Below are 18,771 nucleotides of genomic sequence, written 5' to 3'. Positions count from 1 at the left end.
TTTTCAAGGCATTTCAAGGAAGGAGTCGTAGCATGCAAGCTCCCAAATTGACCCAGTAGCCTACAGTAGCCTAAATTGTTGGGACTGGGGAGGGTCATGCGTTTTTTCTCAATCACTTTGGAGGGTCATAGAAAAATTTCTTGCTGGCGAGGGAGGGTCTTTTTGACTAACGCTCCCAAAACTCCTTCGGTAGCCCCTGAACAGTCCCTAATTGATTATAGAATTGATTCCTGTAGGCCTACACCAGCAATTGTTGAACATTTACCTGTACAGGACATTGACAGTAGCCCAGCCTAACAAGCAGATGTTGCAAAAGACGCAATTAATCAGAAATAAATAATGTAATCTGCATCACTTTATTTAACAAACTGCAAGCAACAAGAGGGTTGAGTTCGCTGTGAGGCCAAACCCAAGAGCAGAGCCTATCTGTTAAGGAACTCGATAGGCTAGAACGAGCTGTGTGCGCCTGGAAAGACAATAGAAGATGCTTTCTGAATAGCACAGCGAAGACGGCTCTGGTCATCCCATACCCTCCCCCCACTTCCTGTAGCCTACCATTATGACTTGTTGTCGTTTTGGGACATTAAGCGTTTTCACGTTAAGCCCCCCTCCCCCACCCCCTTCTTTCACAAGCAGTGGGGGAGCGCGGGGCACAACGTAACACTTTTTGGTAGACAAAGGAGGGTTCTCCACGCTTCTGTCGTTTGGCCACAATCCGGTGCAACCAGGCCAGGACAGATATTTTAGAGCAGAGGTGTCAAACATTTTCATAGAGGGCCACATCATTGAATTTATAGGTTACTGAGGGCCACATAATCGGCGAACATGTGCATGGTGCAACCATGAAATCAGTATTGCAGTATGGCTTATTCAAAGTTGGTGTGAAATAATGGTCCTAACCACTTTAAAACAGTGTGGCTGAAATAAAAAACAAAAAGCCTACAACAGTTTTTTTTCACATTTTCAAATGCAACTTCTAAGCCTACAGTAGGCCTATTAGTTAACAACTGATCAATATGCATTCATGGACTGACATTGATGAGAAATAAACTGCAGTCAATAATGTGCAAACAATGTGCAAACAATGTCCATAACACATATCACCACTAAAATGAACTGTGGCTAAGAAAGGTACTGTGTGTGTGTGTGTGTGTGTGAGAGAGGAGAGAGAGGAGAGGAGAGGAGAGGAGAGGAGAGGAGAGGAGAGGAGAGGAGAGGAGAGGAGAGGAGAGAGAGAGAGAGAGAGAGAGAGAGAGAGAGAGAGAGAGAGAGAGAGAGAGAGAGAGAGAGAGAGAGAGAGAGAGAGAGCTATGATACGTACACCCACCCACCCCCGCAAAAACAAATTCACGCGTGTACAATATTTGTCCATTTCCCGGTTTTAAAAGTAAAAGTAGAGTAAAAGAAGAGTAAAAGAAAACAAGTAGCCTAGTTGTGCCTGCGTGCGTATTCTGTCTCCTGCTCAAACAAAATGTGTTCGCGTTAATTTTGATAACGTGTTCACTAACTTTACGCAATAGAAAATTGTAAATAGCCTGATGGCATGCAGCTAATGAGATAATGTGCATAGTTTGGAAGGTATGGTGAGCCAATTTGGTGTGATACACATTACACACACACACAAGGGAAGTTTTCTCTCTTTGTTGAGGGATGTGCGGGCCGTTCAAAATCATCGTGCCGTACATGGCCCGCGGGCCGTATGTTTGACACCCCTGTTTTAGAGAGAAGGAGAGACACGATGCAGCTCAGATGTCTTCTTAATTTTCTTTATTCTTTAGTAAAAGGTGCAGAACATTATTAAACTTTGACTAACGTTTCGATGTGTCGATGTTTTTGACTAACGAACATCGAAACGTTAGTCAAAGTTTAATAATCTCCCCTTCTCTCTAACACTTTTTGGCTTTGGCTAAATATTTCTAAAATCATTTGAGTTTCACTAGTCACATGTTTTAACAAGCAACACTTGTTATTGAACTAATAACAGACGTGTGTCGAAAATTGACTTTATTTTCCATACGGAGAAATAACATGCAGAGTCTAACCAAGGTCAATCTTGCCAAAAAAGCCCTCAAACCTGAAAACACATGAGGCAAAAGTGCAAAACATCACAAAACTTACTAAACTAACACGCGCATATTTTTGTATTGCAATCATTGTAGCCTACAGTTGTAACAGCGCGTAACAGTCGTTTTACTTCCCGTATACGCTCATTATAAAGCACGTTTAACGTGTCCCAAAAACAGCTATCAATTAATCACCAAACGTCTTATAAACAAGTATTGCCAGGAGCAACACCTTGCAAAAAATGATAACAATAGGCCTAGGCCTATATATGGCTCTGCTCCTGCCTAGATTCGAACTCAGGACTGCCTGAAAGTTGCAGACCTGCTCTGGAAACGTGCATTAACCCACTCGACCTTCAGACAACACTATCTGCTTCGAGTAGGCCTATTGGGTAGGACTGTAGCCTACACTGGTTGCTGTGGCACAGTCTTGAGTGACCGAATTCATTTTCCTTTGTCATATGAATGCTGTCATTTTGTTAACATTACTGTTAAGGAGATGCTGTAGGCAAAGTCTATATTTCAACCTCGTTAGTATAGTAAAAAAAATCAGAACTATTCACAAGGTTTCTGGGCAGCATATTTATGTTCTGTTAGCAAGCGAACTTCTCATGACTACCGACAAAGTAGCCTACTGCCAGCTGACGAAGCTCTCATTTTAAAACATTACTGAGAGACAGGCACTGTACAATCAAGAAATCTTGCCACTGAATCCAAAACTATGTTTAACATTATGTACAAAGCTTAGGCTACAGTGGACTAGCATGTTGCAGGAGCTGCTAAAAACACACAGAAACGCACTGAAAACTCGGCCAATCACAGCCCTTGCTGTCGAATGCGCCGCCTGGTTCGACCGTGGAACGCCACAGTGGACTATGCTGCCCCCAAGCGGCTGCAGTTGTACTTACATTTCACCCAGCTGCGTGAATCACCTTGATCATGAATGAAGTGTCAATTTTTAACTGGGACCCACTGTAATTAAATGACACATTGTTTAAAAGGGTTGTTCTTCTGTTTCTTAATCAGTCATGGGTGTGTTTTGGGCGTAACATCCTTTAAACCAATGAGGGTGACATCTGTCATTCCCTTTAACAGCAAGCAGTGCAAGTTCAAACAGCGTGTCGGTATTTTGACAGTCAGTCCATTTGAAGGAATCTGTTTGCACTCGAGACTGTTTATGGACCATAGGGATTCCACTAAACCTTGTTTTACTAAAACCTGTTTGTGACTAGCATAGTATAGCCTACATGCATTATTTGAACTCATAGGCAAAGTGAAACTAACTTCACCGTGGTCTCATGAAAACAGTTCTACACAGTTATGTATTTTCACTATTGACTGACAAGAGGTTACCATTTAAAACATAGCCTGAAAAAAGCAACACTTACCCCAATATGTTCAAATGACTAAATAAAATATATATCCTGCAGAGGAGTTGTTTGGGACTGGTTGCTTGGGGCAGCTTAGGGCTGCTTACATCTCGTGACAGTGCGTCTTCAGCTGTGCTTTAGATGTGTATTTCACTATAGACCAGGTTTTTCTTGGTCAGTGGTGTAATGATTTTTAGAGCGATTTATGGATCATGCCCCAGACCACACCTTACAGTTGTGCTCATACGTTTACATACCCTATACATGCACATGCTAAAGTTGACTAAAAAAAAGGAATAAAACATCATCTTTTGGAAATTGATCTTAATGACTTACAGTGGGCAGTGCTTCGACTTTGCCAGCTTCACTCGCAGTCCGCGCGTGGGATCACGCGGTATCACGCGACTTTAATTTGTATTTTCCCAGTGAGAAGCTGCAACAACCCAAACAACCGGTAGATGGCTCAAGTGAGCAGGGTGTCTTGTAAAAAGAAATGGAGCCCTAAAAACCCTACACAGACTTCACTACAGACTTTAGCAGACTGGTTTAGAAATAATTTAATAGCCAGAAATATGCCTGCCCTGCCCTAATAAAGAAATATTTGCTTAACTGCGAGTGAATCCCGTTTGCAGCCGTAGAAGAAACGCAGGACAAATTAAACATTCTGGTTTTCTCCGAGTGCAAAGATGATAGGCAGACATCTGGACAAAATATAGAGCATATTAACCTCCGTTGCTCAGCCAAATGCCTTCCTGTTACGTTCTGTTATCACGGAGTTACAGGCGATAAACGATTTTTGATGGTCACAAGTTTACTTCATTAGCAGTTTATTTTTTTGATTATTAAAGAGTGTTTTTCATTTAAAGGTTTGACTTTGTGCTGATTCAGTAGAGCATTTAGTGTTCTTCCCAATCTCAGACGTTCACATTGCATGTTTGTTTGTAATGGATGCAACCGCGAGATAGGCTACGCGTTTGACCAGTTGTTAACAGACATGAACCAAGACATATAGCCCAGCAGCAATCTAGGGACTGTTCATTATTTATTGAAGGGGCCACCGGAGGATTTGAGTGCTTCAGTCAAAAGTTGCATGACCCTCCCTTGCCTGCTAGAAATTGTTCAATGACCCTCCGACAGAATTGTTAAAAAAGACATGACCCTCCCCTGCCAATTGTCGCTGTCTTCCGCCCGCACTGCTTTGCGCCACAGCCACACACTGTGATAATGTTCTTAAATCAATCTTTTCTATGAGCTTGCATGCTACCAGTCCTTCCTTTTCAAATGTGTTGCGCCTGTTTGCACAATTTCACAAATAATCATATGTGATTAATAATATGACAGATAATCCCTGTGCACGGGACCGAAACAATGCATGCCAACTTTTTCCGTGTTTCTCATTTTAACTTCCCCCCGCTTCTTGCCGTTTTAATGTTTTCCCGTAGAATATCCCATATTTTAATACTCTCATAACAGCCCTGCCATCGGGCCTGTCTCTGTGTTGCCCTGTTGCTACCCCTTGCCCTTCCAACGAAACAAATGTCTTCAAATCATCGTTTTCCTTGCTTGAAGGCGAACTTAGTGTGATGTAGGGGTGAACGATTTTGGAAAAAAATCTAATTGCGATTTTTTAATTTACGAGATAAAAGTTGGTTCCATCACGACTGCAGAACGTCATTAGTTTTTGATAGCGCTACTCGACCAGGGTTCGACCAAGGGAAAAAAGGTTCTGGGAGGGTGTTTGGCTCGGGGTCATGGTGCAAAGGACCCTAGGGTGAAATTACTCCGAACCATCGCTTTAAGAGGTTTATTTTTAACCAAAGTAGCTCTACTGATCAGACCTTTCTTGACACTGTTAGCTGGTCCTCTTGTTTACGTTTTTTGCTTCTTCAGTGGTCGGTGAGAAGAGTCATTGCCGCGTCAGCAAGCGCAAGTATAAATGCGTTTTGGTGACGTCACATATTCAAAATCGCAGCCTTTGCGGTTTGAAAATCGTGTTTCATCATATCGCGATATTATCGCAAATGCAATAAATCGTTCAGCCCTAGTGTGATGTTAACCTATTTAAGTTTAACGGCGTGATTGTCGTGAGAGCATGATTCATTGGCGCTTGCATGTTCGGCCTTATGTCTATGTGCGCACCTGAGGCTACTCAGCTACTAGAGAAAGAATTTCCCCTGTTTGTATGTTCACTCCAAGTTGGCCTACCATAATTTACCAACTCTGCGCTGTAGCCCCTAACTGGCTATTTATATTTTTCTGTGAAATAAGCAAATGTATTTGTTCAACTTTATGAAGCAGAATTACGCACTATAGGCTACTTGGAACATAACACATTTGACAAAGGACAGATGTATGTTATAGTGACAAAATATTAACTTTCAGTGTTTTACGATGTCTTTGTCATGGGGAAGTTTTTTTCCCCATGCATTTATTCTAGGCTACTGTCAGTGACTGCCGTGAGAGAAGCGGGTTCTGTGTTTCGTTCATGTCAGTGACTGACGCGATAGAAGCGGGGTCTGTGTTGCGTTGGGTTCATTTATTTTCAATTGGGCATGCCGTGCCGTGTCGTCCACAGCTCAGTTCTGACAAAGCCGAATTTACTCCTTTTGAAACAATGAGTGCGCGCGTTTGTATGGTTATATTGCTTGACAGGGGGGATCCCAAGCAGCTTTCAGCCATAAGGCTACTTTGAGAACATTTCCTAATTCACCCGACACTATTCAATTTCAATTTATTGTGCTTATAGAGCGCCAAAACATAACACATGTATCATGGCGCTTTACAGAATGTAGGCAATCAGAGAAAGAAGGAAAGAAGGAAGAAAAGAAAAGCAAGAGAGAGAGGCCCATGGGTAACAGGGGCGAGGAAAAACTCCCTAGAATTGGAGATATATATAGGAAGAAACCTCGAGCAGATCCACGACTCAAGGGCCTGACCCATCTGCCTAGGGTCAGTACATGACAGTAAGGTCTGTATACATGACAAATGCATATGATAGTCGGGTGTAGAGAATAAGACATGGTGTTAAGCACTTGAGCTGAAAGTTACGTTTACGTAACGTATCCGTTATGGTAATTCATTATTCCTGATTTAGTGACAGAAAGTTCAATAGTCCCGCGTTGAAATTGTCTAGGGGAAGGTAGTTGTCGAGGGGCATGTGGTGGGTTGGGAGACGGGCCAGTAATCCGGGCACAGTTGTCATAGGCTGGTGGTGGGTCGCTAGGCTGTACGGGAGTCCAGATAGGGAGCAGTAATAGGGCAGTCGAGGATGGGACTTCAGGTGAGATGGGTGAGAGGTTGATGACTGGTGATGATATACCTCACAAGTGAGGTACAGTAAGGGGGAAGAAAGAGAGATGTAGAGTGGGTTAGTATTACTGAAAATCAAAATGGTTAATGTCAATAAGTAATCAGTAGTACTATATATTGTTACAGTATACCATGGTGAGAATAGGCAAGAGAGGGAGAGTTGAGAGAGAGAAGGGGGGAGAGGAGAGGGGGGGGTTGTACGGCGTGACACATGAAAAGTCCATGACAGCACTATGCTATAGCAGCATAACTAAGGCATGGTGAGGGGTAGTCGACACCAGCGCAGGTATGGTCAGTGACCACCATCGCACGCGCGACTGGGGTGCCAGTCACACGAGGACTCAGCAGGGTGGTCCATTCCAAAAAACCCTGAGGTGGGTGAATTACCACGCACCATACCTAACTATGGGAGGCAGTAAAGAGGTATGTTTTAAGTCTAGACTTAAAAATAGGGAGGGTGTCTGCTAGTCGAATTGAGGTAGGAAGATTATTCCAGAGGAGGGGTGCGCGATAGCTGAAAGCTCTGCCTCCTAGTGTAGTTTTTGAGATTCTTGGAATTACAAGAAGGCCAGTATTCTGTGATCGTAGCGGTCTGGGTGGGTTATATGGGACTAGGAGATCTTTAATATATTCTGGTGCCTGGCCATTAATGGCTTTGTATGTTAGAAGTAATATTTTGAAGTCAATGCGACTTCTAACAGGCAACCAGTGTAGAGATGCCAGGATAGGGGAAATATGTTCATATTTTTTAGTTCTAGTGAGTGTGCGAGCAGCTGCATTTTGTATAAGCTGTAAGCTCTTCAGACAGGTGTTATTGCAGCCAGCGTATAGAGCATTGCAATAATCAATCTTTGAGGTGACAAAAGCATGGATTAATTTCTCAGCGTCTGGTAGGGATAAAGACTTCCTTATCTTTGAAATGTTCCTTAGATGATAGAATGAAACTTTGGTAATCTGTTTTATGTGATTACTTAGTGATAGGTCTTGGTCAATTGTAACTCCTAGATTTTTAACACATGTGGATGAGGATAGTCGGAGATCAGTAAATGTAGCCTGTGATGAGGATAGGATATCCCTCATCTTTTTAGGACCTAAAACCATGACTTCTGTTTTATCGGAGTTCAGAAGCAGGAAATTGTTTGTCATCCATGTCTTTATGTCTCGTATACATGTGTCAAGTTTGGCTAACGGAGTCAATTCATCAGGTTTTATGGAAAGGTATAGTTGTGTATCGTCTGCATAAGAATGAAATTTAATGCCATGTTTCCTAATTTCTGAGCCTAGAGGAAGCATATAGAGAGAAAATAACAGGGGCCCTAGTACTGAGCCTTGAGGCACCCCATATTTTACCATAGTCTGGGTAGATGGTTCATTGTGAACCTGTACAAATTGTCTGCGGTTGGAAAGGTATGATCTAAACCAAGCGAGTGCTGAGTCTTTAATGCCTATCGAATGTTCAAGCCTGTGGAGTAGTATGTTGTGGTCTATGGTGTCAAAGGCAGCACTGAGGTCCAGGAGGACCAATATTGATATATGTCCATTATCGGCAGCGATGAGGAGGTCATTAAAAACTTTAACTAAGGCTGATTCAGTACTGTGGTGAGCTCTGAAACCAGACTGATATAATTCTTGGATTTTATTCATATGCAAGAAGGTACCAATTTGTTTCGACAGTATTTTTTCTAGTATTTTTGACAAGAAAGGGAGATTAGATATAGGCCTATAGTTGGCCAGGTTGTCAGGGTCAAGGGTAGGCTTTTTGAGGGATGGCTTAATGACAGATAACTTAAACGACTGTGGTACATGGCCTGATAGCAGTGAGTTGTTTATAATCTGGAGCAAAGCATTATCCAAGAAAGGAAGAGCAGTCTTCAGAAGATGAGTAGGAATAGGATCTAGTAGACTAGTTGTAGATTTTGATGAAGAGATTGTGGAAGTGAGGTCTAATATGTCAATAGGTGTAAATGAATTCAACGTTGTTCGTCTCATCTGTGATTCAATTATGTTTTCGCTACCGTTCAGCAATGGAGTATGAATATTTGGTGAGACTGACTGGATATTAATCTTATCTCTAATTGTTTCAATTTTGTCATTGAAAAAGTTCATGAAGTCATTACTGTTTAGGCAAATAGGAATAGATTCGGTTACTTCAGTGTGGCTCTTCGTCAGGCGGGAGATTGTGGCAAAGAGAAATTTTGTATTGTTTTTGTTTTCTTCGATCAGCGAGGAGTAGTAAGTTGACTTGGCTTCGTTGAGTGCTTTTTTGTAGGTGATAAGGCTATCTTTCCATGCTTGGCGAAAAACTTCCAATTTAGTGGTACGCCATTTTTGTTCAAGTTTACGCGCTGTTTGTTTGAGTGTTTTTGTCTGTATGGTATACCATGGAGCACGCCTTACTTGTTTTCTCATTCTCTTTTTGAGTGGTGCTACTGAATCAAGGGTTGAGCGTAATGAGTTCATCACATTATCAGTTAACAAGTCGACCTCGGCTGGATTAAGGAATGGGCCTTCTGATACCACATGGGTCCGGAAGGGGGCAAACGTAGACGAGATTTTTTCTAGAAAGTCTGCATTCGTTTTTTCAGATAGGCCGCGGCTGTAGTATTCAGCTAAATTGGGTACTGCATATTGTAATGTCATTGTAAAAGTAATTAGATGGTGATCAGTTAAGGTCGGGTGTTGTGGCAGAACTGTTAACTGCTCTATGCTTATGCCGTATGATAAGACTAGATCAATAGTATGGTTATCTCGGTGTGTGGGTGAATTAACAATTTGACAGAACCCAACATGTTCAATTAGGGATTGAAATGCAATTGTGAGACAATCATTCACATTATCCATATGAATATTGAAATCACCCAATATAAGTATTTTTTCAGTTTTGGTGGTTAAAGTGGAAAGGAAATCAGAAAATTCTTCTAAGAATTCTGTGTAGGGGCCAGGGGGTCTGTACAATGTTACCACAGTTACAGGCTGATTATTTTTCCAATCTGGGGGTAGAAAATGTAGGACTAGAACTTCAAAAGATTTAAACTTGTGTGTAAGCTTGGGAGATGTAAGAAGACTAGATTGATAAATTGTAGCTACTACCCCTCCCCTGCCAGTGTGGCGTGGTACATGGTGGTACACTAATATTCAAAATGTTGAAAACTATTTCGGCATAGCCTATTAACTGACCACCCGATTCACGTTGACTGGGGGGCAGGGGGGCCCATCAGACATTTGTGCCCAGTTAATACGGCCCTGCCCCCAACAAATCACACCTTCCCACCAGCTGTGACAGCTTAAAAGAAGTGAAGAGGACTCCTAACTCACAGACCTATTCACAAACCGGTTTTGTGGCATTTCGCCTGTTTTGAAATCCTATGCGGCTAGGAGCTTCCAATCGTGAGGAAGCAATTTTCCATTGTAGGCATAACTAACATGCAATAACGCCACCAACAACAACCAAAACTAGGCTACTCATTGTCAACATGTAAATAAAATGTAACATTATTGTGAATCAAATTAAAATGTTCTCTTTTGCAAACGCAGGCATAGTAACAGATTAATTTAATAATGTTACAAATATACTACATCAATCCAGTATGTTTCATTAGGCTACTAGGCTATATAGGGACTATGTGTACTTGTTTATTTTTTACGTAGCCTACAATGGCCAGTTCAGACAAAGCCGAAATTACTCATTTTGAAACATTTGTATGGTTATATTGCTTGACTTAAATCGCAGAGAGTAGGCTAGGCTACTGCACCCCACAGTGATGGGCCTAGCGGTCTTACGCGATCAGTACGGGGTATAAACAAGCTGAGAATTTAGCGGTCACATCTGCCTGTCACAGACATGGGGAGCTGAAGCTTGGGATACAGTTACTACAGTAACAGTATTTTATTTTACTTTTTATGAAATATATATTTTTTCACTTTTATAAAGGCTTTGTTTGAATGCTGTTGGAACAAATAGTAGTTGATTATAAAGCCAACTTTCTGTTGCAATATTCTGTGTGTTCTGGACTGCAGGTAACTTGCTAAGCCAGTGGTTCTCAAACTTTTTCTTTCATTCCCCACTTTGATCAAGGAGGCATTGACTGATGATAGTGGAGATAACATGTTATCCCGAGGCCTTTGCAAGTCAGCATCTCCGACGGTAGTCTATTAAAAATATAAGTTTTCAATGTCCCAAACGGAGAGCCATACTTTATTGTTTTAACAATCTCTATGCAAACTTTACCTCAACACATGACAACCCATATATCAGAATAAACAGCAGACCTTACCGAACACAAAGGTGTAAAGCATGCCCCTGTACAGTTAGCCATTCCAGAGTAATAGTAGAGTACTTTTAAATTTGCAGCAATGTCTTTATGCATGTTTCCAACTTTGCGGTTCCTAATGTGTTTAAATTGTTCAATAGGTCTACATGATTTTATAACAGGCCAAATACAAAACAAATGTTACAAATAGCGCCTAGATATCTGTAAGCATTACAATCAGAGGATATACATACAGGGCAGACAGACGCTCATGAGTTCATGCTTTGTTTTTTCGCTGGATTTTATGATAGCCTATTATGGCAACTGATTGCATTCCAAGCTACAGTCAACTCTAGCAGGCATTGAATGACTGGAGACTTTGTGAATTTATAGATTGACATAATGTAGTGTCTCTGCTATTGCTGCTTTTGATCAGATTGATTTGCAATCTCCTGTGGTGGGCTGGACATAGCATCGAAATGCCCGCCCAGATTCTACTTTCCGCCTTGACCCATTCACACTGGTGCCGGAACGAAAAAACTCGGCAAAATGTCTAGGGGGCTTGGTAGTAAATTTGGCGAGACACTTGTCCCGCCGTTCCGCCTCGGTCTATAAGAGAGCCTACGTTTGTATGTAGGCAATTTATATTTACAATACTTAGGCCTACTAAAATAAATAGTATTTTATTTGTATTGGTTGTTTAGAGTAAAAAAAAATCGGTCGGTCTTAACGCAAGTTTACAACTGGCAAGTCGGTCGGACTAAAAGGGGAAAAAAAAAATATTTGGGTCGGTTCTAAATTGACAGGGTCGCTCGGGTTACGGCAAACGAAAATATGCCTGGCAGTGTTTTTTTGCGCGTCTGCAGAAGTCAGCCAAATATGAATGTAATTCTGCGGCATAAAGCAGATGTATTTGTTTATTGTACAGAAAAATAAAAATGACGTCAAGCAGTCAATTGACTACATTGCAGTCAAGAAGTAGGGCAAATTAATTTACGAAACCAAAACGTGGGTCATAGTTGTCTAAGCCTCAATTGCGTAGCCTGTTAAAAACCTCGCCAGATAGTATTAAATCGGCAACAACATTGTTTTCTGCAGAAGCCTAGCCAAGGCTACAGAGTAATTCTGAACAATTATTTCTCTACTGGCTCAATTATCACACCACTGTTTTGATTTGCGTAGCTGCGTTACCCCCAACACTGACAATAATGTAGACACCAAATTTCGATTTCGATTTTCGTTACCACCGTGTAGTCAAGCCTTAAGACATACCCAAGTAGCCTAAATCGAGGTAATGTTTAATTATGCATGATTTATTTTGTTATTGAATTCGTAGGCTGGGATTACTCTCGGCAAGTCTCCTGCTTTATCAGTAGGGGCGGCAGGCAGATCGACGCACAGTGGCTGAAAGTGGTACTAAAGCTTCACGCCTCGTAATGCGCGAATAAAATGGTCATTTGAAAGCGATGCCCACTGTAATTATCAAAATGAGGAAAAATACAACCTAAAGAGATATCTACCATTTGAGGAATTACTCATTTTCCACCTCCCCTTGAGTTACACAATTGATTTTTACCTTTCTCCAGTTCATCCAGGCAGTATCTGGCGATACTACTTTTAGCTCCAGCCTAGCATAGATCATTGAATCAGATTAGACCATTAGCATCTTGCCTGCTAGCATCACGCTTAAAAGTGACTAAGATTTCCTGTAATTTTCCCATTTAAAACTGGTCTCTTCTCAAGTTAGAAAGTGTAATAAATAAAAATAAGATTTTTTATTTTTAAATTAATCACTTTATTGGGTGTAAGATCCAATCAAGCCTTGCATTGTGCTTTATGCTGGGTGTACAATAGAGCCCTATAAGTCTAATGGTCCAAACTGAAAAAGAAAGAATTAAAGCTTTGTTTACATTCACATGTTTAAACCAGTTAGTGTTTAAAAACAGTGAGTGTTTTTGAGAAGAGTCTTCCACATTGTTTGCTACAAAGAGTTTCACATTGTTTGCTACTTTATTAACATTCAACCAGAGAAATGCATAACATTAAGAGTGCAGATATCAATGCAAATCAACACACCAAATAAAGCTCCCATTCAGTGCCTTTTTTTACAATTACATTTAGTCGTTTTTTGTCACCTTTATCCAAAGTGACTTACAACACATTCAAGGTATAATAATGACACAAAAAAGTTACGGTTCAATTACAATAGGAACAAAGGGACAGTGCCACTAGGGTATTGTTAAGTGCAGTAATAGTACTACTAAGTACTACTAGAACTACTAAGTACAGTAATACGATATAGAATAGAAGCTCAAGTAAAGTCAAGGGAGGGAGAAGAGGGAATGGGAAAAGGGTGGTGGTAAGAGCTAGACCAGCATGTCCAGCTGTTTTACACTAGTTCAGTGTAATGTAAACACACACTTCATAATGCTTTAAGAGCATTGAGACACAATATTATAGTGCTTTATCCTCTCTTGTCCGTCTGGCAGACTTGCTGGCTGCGATCTAACAGAGACGTCTTATGAGATTGTGGCCTCAGCTCTCCAGTCTGCAAACTCCCCCTTAAGAGAGCTGGATCTGAGTCAGAATGACCTGCAAAAATCAGGAGAGAAACTGCCCTCTGCTCTTCAAAGTCCAAACTGCAAACTGGAAACGCTGAGGTCAGTAATATTGTAAACCATTTGGGATTCTCTGTTACATGGTTAAGGTTTTTACAGACAGTTAACAGACACAAACTGCAACCAGAAAATAACAGCATCAGTGTTTTACAGGCTCGGGATCTATGCCTTTTTCCTGCATTGATAATCAGAAAAATGTCCTGATGATTATCAATAATTATCAGCATTTTTTTTTACATAGAAACAAGAAAGTGTAACTCTGAGCCCTTAAATAGGCCAGATGAATAAATCAGACTTGGGCAGTGGTCGTTTGTGATGGGCACATTTCCAATGTTCCCAGACAAAGAAGAGAACATTGCCACACCCATATCCTTGACGGAATATTCCAGGCGTAATCTAAGCAGCCAGGCGGAAAAGTTAGTTCCTACAGGGATTTTTAATTCTCAAACTTGAGTCTAAAATCTTTATCAGGTTTCCAATGACTGCACTGTATTGGTGAAGACAAAAAATGAAAGTAAATGTAAATTGATAATTTAATTCTAATGTTGACTGCTGCATTTTCTGAATTAGTAAGTCGCTTTAGATAAGAGCATACAGTATTTTGCGTACCAGGACATTAACAGATGTCAGCTGTGTAAGGGTGTTGGGACCCATATAGTGTACTACTCTTTTACTGTCCCTCTCATAGAATTACTGGCTCTGAGCTAACAGAGAAGTCCTGGGGGATCGTGGCCTCAGCTCTGCAATCTGCAAACTCTCCCTTAAGAGAGCTGGACCTGAGTCAGAATGACCTGCTGGAGTCAGAAGAAAAACTACTCTCTGCTCTACAGATTCCCCACTGCAAATTGGAAACACTGAGGTCAGTAATATTGTATACTATTGACATACACATACTTTCAAACATAGACTGTGTCAACCAGACAGTAGCATCAGTGTTTTACCTTTGATTTATATATTGTGAGTGACACAGCAGCACACCGCATGCAACACTCTGAAGGACACACCCAAACGTGCCGCTACAGGGCTCCACTAGTAAAACAAAATGATGCATGCTGCAAGCACCATGCAGGCTGACGTATAAACGTCGCAACTCCAAGCCAACCAAAAACAGACCGATGGAAATCAACAGGTAAAAAGACAGGCAGACGTACACTGAGATAATGCACACAAAAAGAAACAAGCAGACGTGGACTGTACTTGAATAAGAATGGCACACATTTAAACCAAAACGGGACAAGACAGCAGCATGACCCACACTATGCAACCAACGTAGAGGGGAAGGGCAGCTCTACATGGAAAGAACAGAAAATACACTGAACATGAAGCCTGCTACCACAGCTCAACAAAGTTACCGTTTTTCCTTCGTCTCCCTCACATTTTCATCTGTTCTTACGAGTACTAATCAAAACCATATGATTTTCTTAATGTTATACAAGAACAGAATAGAATTGAGTTCAGATTTGAGTTCGGTATTTTGGGTCCGGCCCTCCTCAACAGTCCCAGTTTGTCATGTGGCCCCTTGGGGAAATTAGTTGCCCACCCCTGTTCTAACAGTAAGTTTTACTAACAAGTATTTCTCCTAAGACCTCAGAGGTCTGGAAGGTTTGTACTGCTGAAGCATGTCTGCAGGGTAATTTGGTCCCGTTCCATTTAGTGATTTATTATCAAGCAGAAGCGCTTTAAAGTCAATTCTGTGACTTACTGGAAGCCAATGCAGGGACTTAAGTATCGTTTTTTCCGGACTATAAGTCGCTCCGGAGTATAAGTCACATTAGTCAAAAAATACGTCATGAACAGGAAAAAAACATATATAAGTCGCACTGGACTATAAGTCGCATTTATTTAGAAATGTATTTCACAAAATCATTCATCAAATTCACAAAAGCAAAGCACAGCACCTTTATTTGGGGCATGGCTTACTGTTTGATTATATTGCTAAATATCGGGACTGATGACCACTGAAATCTGTGGGGTATTTGATGGTTCACTATTAAGTTTCATGTATGAAAGGGTGTTGGGATTTCCATCCGCTTACTGTATTGCGAGAAGGCATCCACTTTCATTTATTCATGGAACACGTGTTGTGCTGAAATGGAAACCTTATTCAGCCTAAATTTAGTTCTTTTTTTAATTATGCATGATTTACTTTTTTATAAAATTCGTAGGCTGATGTCTGGCAGCAACAATTGTGTTTAAATGTAGGTTACTGCTTCAGCCTCTGGCAAGCTCAGAAGGGGGCGGCATGCAACTGGTAGCTTGAGAGCAACGTGTTGGAGACTCATGGTGTAAAACAATGACTTTTCATTGGCAACAATATTAAACCAACCAACAATATAAAATATTAAGAAGAGCTCTTTTATGAGTTAAATTAAAACAAAATTATTACTGGCTTTTATTTGTCTGAATCTGAGGCCCAAACAGAATCCTGGCCATAATTTGAGGATTTAGGTATGCACATGTGTTTCAGGCATAGTGCAACCACTAATCTCTGACTGAAAGTGCATAAAACTTGTGCATTTGAGAGCGCTCTCTCGCGGCTAGACAGTAATGTTTCATGTAGGGTTCATGTCAGTTAATATGAATTAACATTTAAAAACATGTTCAATTATATATATTTTTTTCATATATAAGTCGCACCTGACTATAAGTCGCAGGACCAGCCAAACTATGAAAAAAAGTGTGACTTATAGTCCGGAAAATACGGTATTGGAGTAATGTGGTCAATTCTTTTAATTTTTGTGAGAACCATAGCCGCTGCATTTTGTATTATCTGAAAGTGTTTGATAGTCTTTTTAGGAAGGCCTGTGAAAAGCCCATTGCTGTAGTCAATCCTACTGGAGATGAATGCATGAATAAGTTTTTCTAGATCAGCGGTCCCCAACCACCGGGCCGCGGCCCGGTACCGGGCCGCAGGACATTCCTAACCGGGCCGTAGCCTACGACATGAGTTTAAAAAAAAAAATGCATGCAAACTAAACTAAATTTAATTCGCAATAATGTCACGTTCTTACATGGCATAGGCCTATATGCAGTTGTTTGATTGCACGCATGTTTGCATTATGCAAGGTCTATTTTCTTACGTCTGTCTGTCCCGCCTTCAACACTTTTACATACAGTAATTGCCTTCAGCGCTGCGCAGCCTCAGGTCAGCTCACTTCACTTGATCAGTTCTTGGCGAACGGTAGTGTCACACGAAGTTAGCTAAACTGCTAGAATGAACAACAAAAAACAAGCATCTTTAGCAGGTCACTGGCCAGGGTGTTTGAGTTGCGAGAGCCGCTGCAGAGATTTCTTACAGAAAAAAATCACTGTTAGCTGCACATTTTAGTGATGAGGATTACCTGTGTGACATATTCGGGTTGCTTAATGACCTCAACCTGTCACTCCAGGGGAGAATGACGACTGTCTTTAAACTGGCAGATAAAGTCGCTGCATTTAAAGCCAAGCTTGATTTGTGCGGACGACGAGTGGACCGGGGTGTATTTGATATGTTCCAAACAGTAGTGGGGGTTTTGGCAAACTTGTCAGCGCAGGAGGAAGAGCAGTTGATCGAAATTGCAAATGACGGTGGTCTTAAGAGTGTGTTTAAGGAAACCTCTCTGGCGGGTTTTTGGATCAAAACCAAAGCAGAATATCCCGATAGCCGTAAAAGCGCTGAAAACGTTTCCCACCACGTATCTATGCGAGGCCGGGTTTTCGGCAATGACACACTGAGGGTGTCACTGTCTTCTATCACCCCCAGATGGAAGCTTCTTGTTGCAGGGAAACAAGCACAGGGCTCCCACTGATTATATTCATAATGCACGTTTAGTCCCCATCTTTTTCCCGCTGTTGTTGCAGGTAGTGTGTGCTTCACCTCACTGTGTGCTGAGTGTGTTTCACTAATTCACGGATTGGGATAAATGCAGAGACCAAATTTCCCTCACGGGATCAAAAGAGTATATATACTTATACCTATACTTATTTTGCGAGAGAGACGCTCATGGCTTTCTCCAATGCTTCATAAGACGCATTCAAAGTTTTGACTTTCAATCCAAGGGCGACATATCGGATGCTTTCAGGACAATTTGCTTTTGTTTTAAATTATCCAGTAACCTTCATTTAAACGTGAATATGTGCTTGGTAGGCCTAATCAAAAAGACAATAATATGTGACATGCCCATGCCATATTGCCTGCTTAGAGGAGTTTATTGGCCGTTTTCAACACCTTTATCGTGCGAGAGGGACGCTCATGGCTTTCTCCAATGCGCCCACGGGCGTTTTGACGCATTTGGTACGTGTCCATAATCGCGGCAAAGCCCACCGCGGCGCACATAGCCCATGTTTTGTTCCCATATTTTGTTAAGCATGTTCACACTTATAGATGTAGCTTCAAGTTGTTCAATATTCATAGTTCATATTGTTCAATTTTCACTTCTTCACGTTTTTCACAAGAGATCGTTACCTTCACTGTTCCTACATAACTGGAGCTAGTTCTTTTCAAGTTGTGCATGCACAACACATATGGAACATGGAACCCCCGAACCCCCCCGAACCGCTTTAAAGTCAATTCTGTGACTTACTGGAAGCCAATGCAGGGACTTAAGTATCGTTTTTTCCGGACTATAAGTCGCTCCGGAGTATAAGTCACATTAGTCAAAAAATACGTCATGAACAGGAAAAAACATATATAAGTCGCACTGGACTATAAGTCGCATTTATTTAGAAATGTATTTCACAAAATCATTCATCAAATTCACAAAAGCAAAGCACAGCACCTTTATTTGGGGCATGGCTTACTGTTTGATTATATTGCTAAATATCGGGACTGATGACCACTGAAATCTGTGGGGTATTTGATGGTTCACTATTAAGTTTCATGTATGAAAGGGTGTTGGGATTTCCATCCGCTTACTGTATTGCGAGAAGGCATCCACTTTCATTTATTCATGGAACACATGTTGCTGAAATGGAAACCTTATTCAGCCTAAATTTAGTTCTTTTTTTAATTATGCATGATTTACTTTTTTATAAAATTCGTAGGCTGATGTCTGGCAGCAACAATTGTGTTTAAATGTAGGTTACTGCTTCAGCCTCTGGCAAGCTCAGAAGGGGGCGGCATGCAACTGGTAGCTTGAGAGCAACGTGTTGGAGACTCATGGTGTAAAACAATGACTTTTCT

General features: G+C 41.2%; 1 protein-coding gene across 1 annotated transcript in view; it reads left to right on the top strand.

Annotated features, from left to right (window-relative positions):
• The window catches only part of LOC143126903 (NACHT, LRR and PYD domains-containing protein 12-like), a 72,023-nt gene that overhangs the window by 12,819 nt on the left and 40,433 nt on the right, over positions 1-18,771 (top strand). The window contains exons 8-9 of the mRNA XM_076288295.1: positions 13,482-13,652; positions 14,299-14,469. Coding sequence (XP_076144410.1) covers positions 13,482-13,652; positions 14,299-14,469 — 342 coding nt within the window. The remainder of the gene's footprint in view (positions 1-13,481; positions 13,653-14,298; positions 14,470-18,771) is intronic.

The sequence above is a fragment of the Alosa pseudoharengus genome, unplaced genomic scaffold (assembly GCF_046254945.1).
Source record: "Alosa pseudoharengus isolate Yale_2024_CS ecotype anadromous, Long Island Sound unplaced genomic scaffold, YU_APseudo_1.1 YU_APseudo_1.1_scf_1, whole genome shotgun sequence".
In the NCBI taxonomy this organism is placed as follows: domain Eukaryota; kingdom Metazoa; phylum Chordata; class Actinopteri; order Clupeiformes; family Clupeidae; genus Alosa; species Alosa pseudoharengus.
The sequence above is the reverse complement of the archived record's forward strand: the minus strand, read 5'-3'. Positions and strand labels throughout refer to the sequence as shown.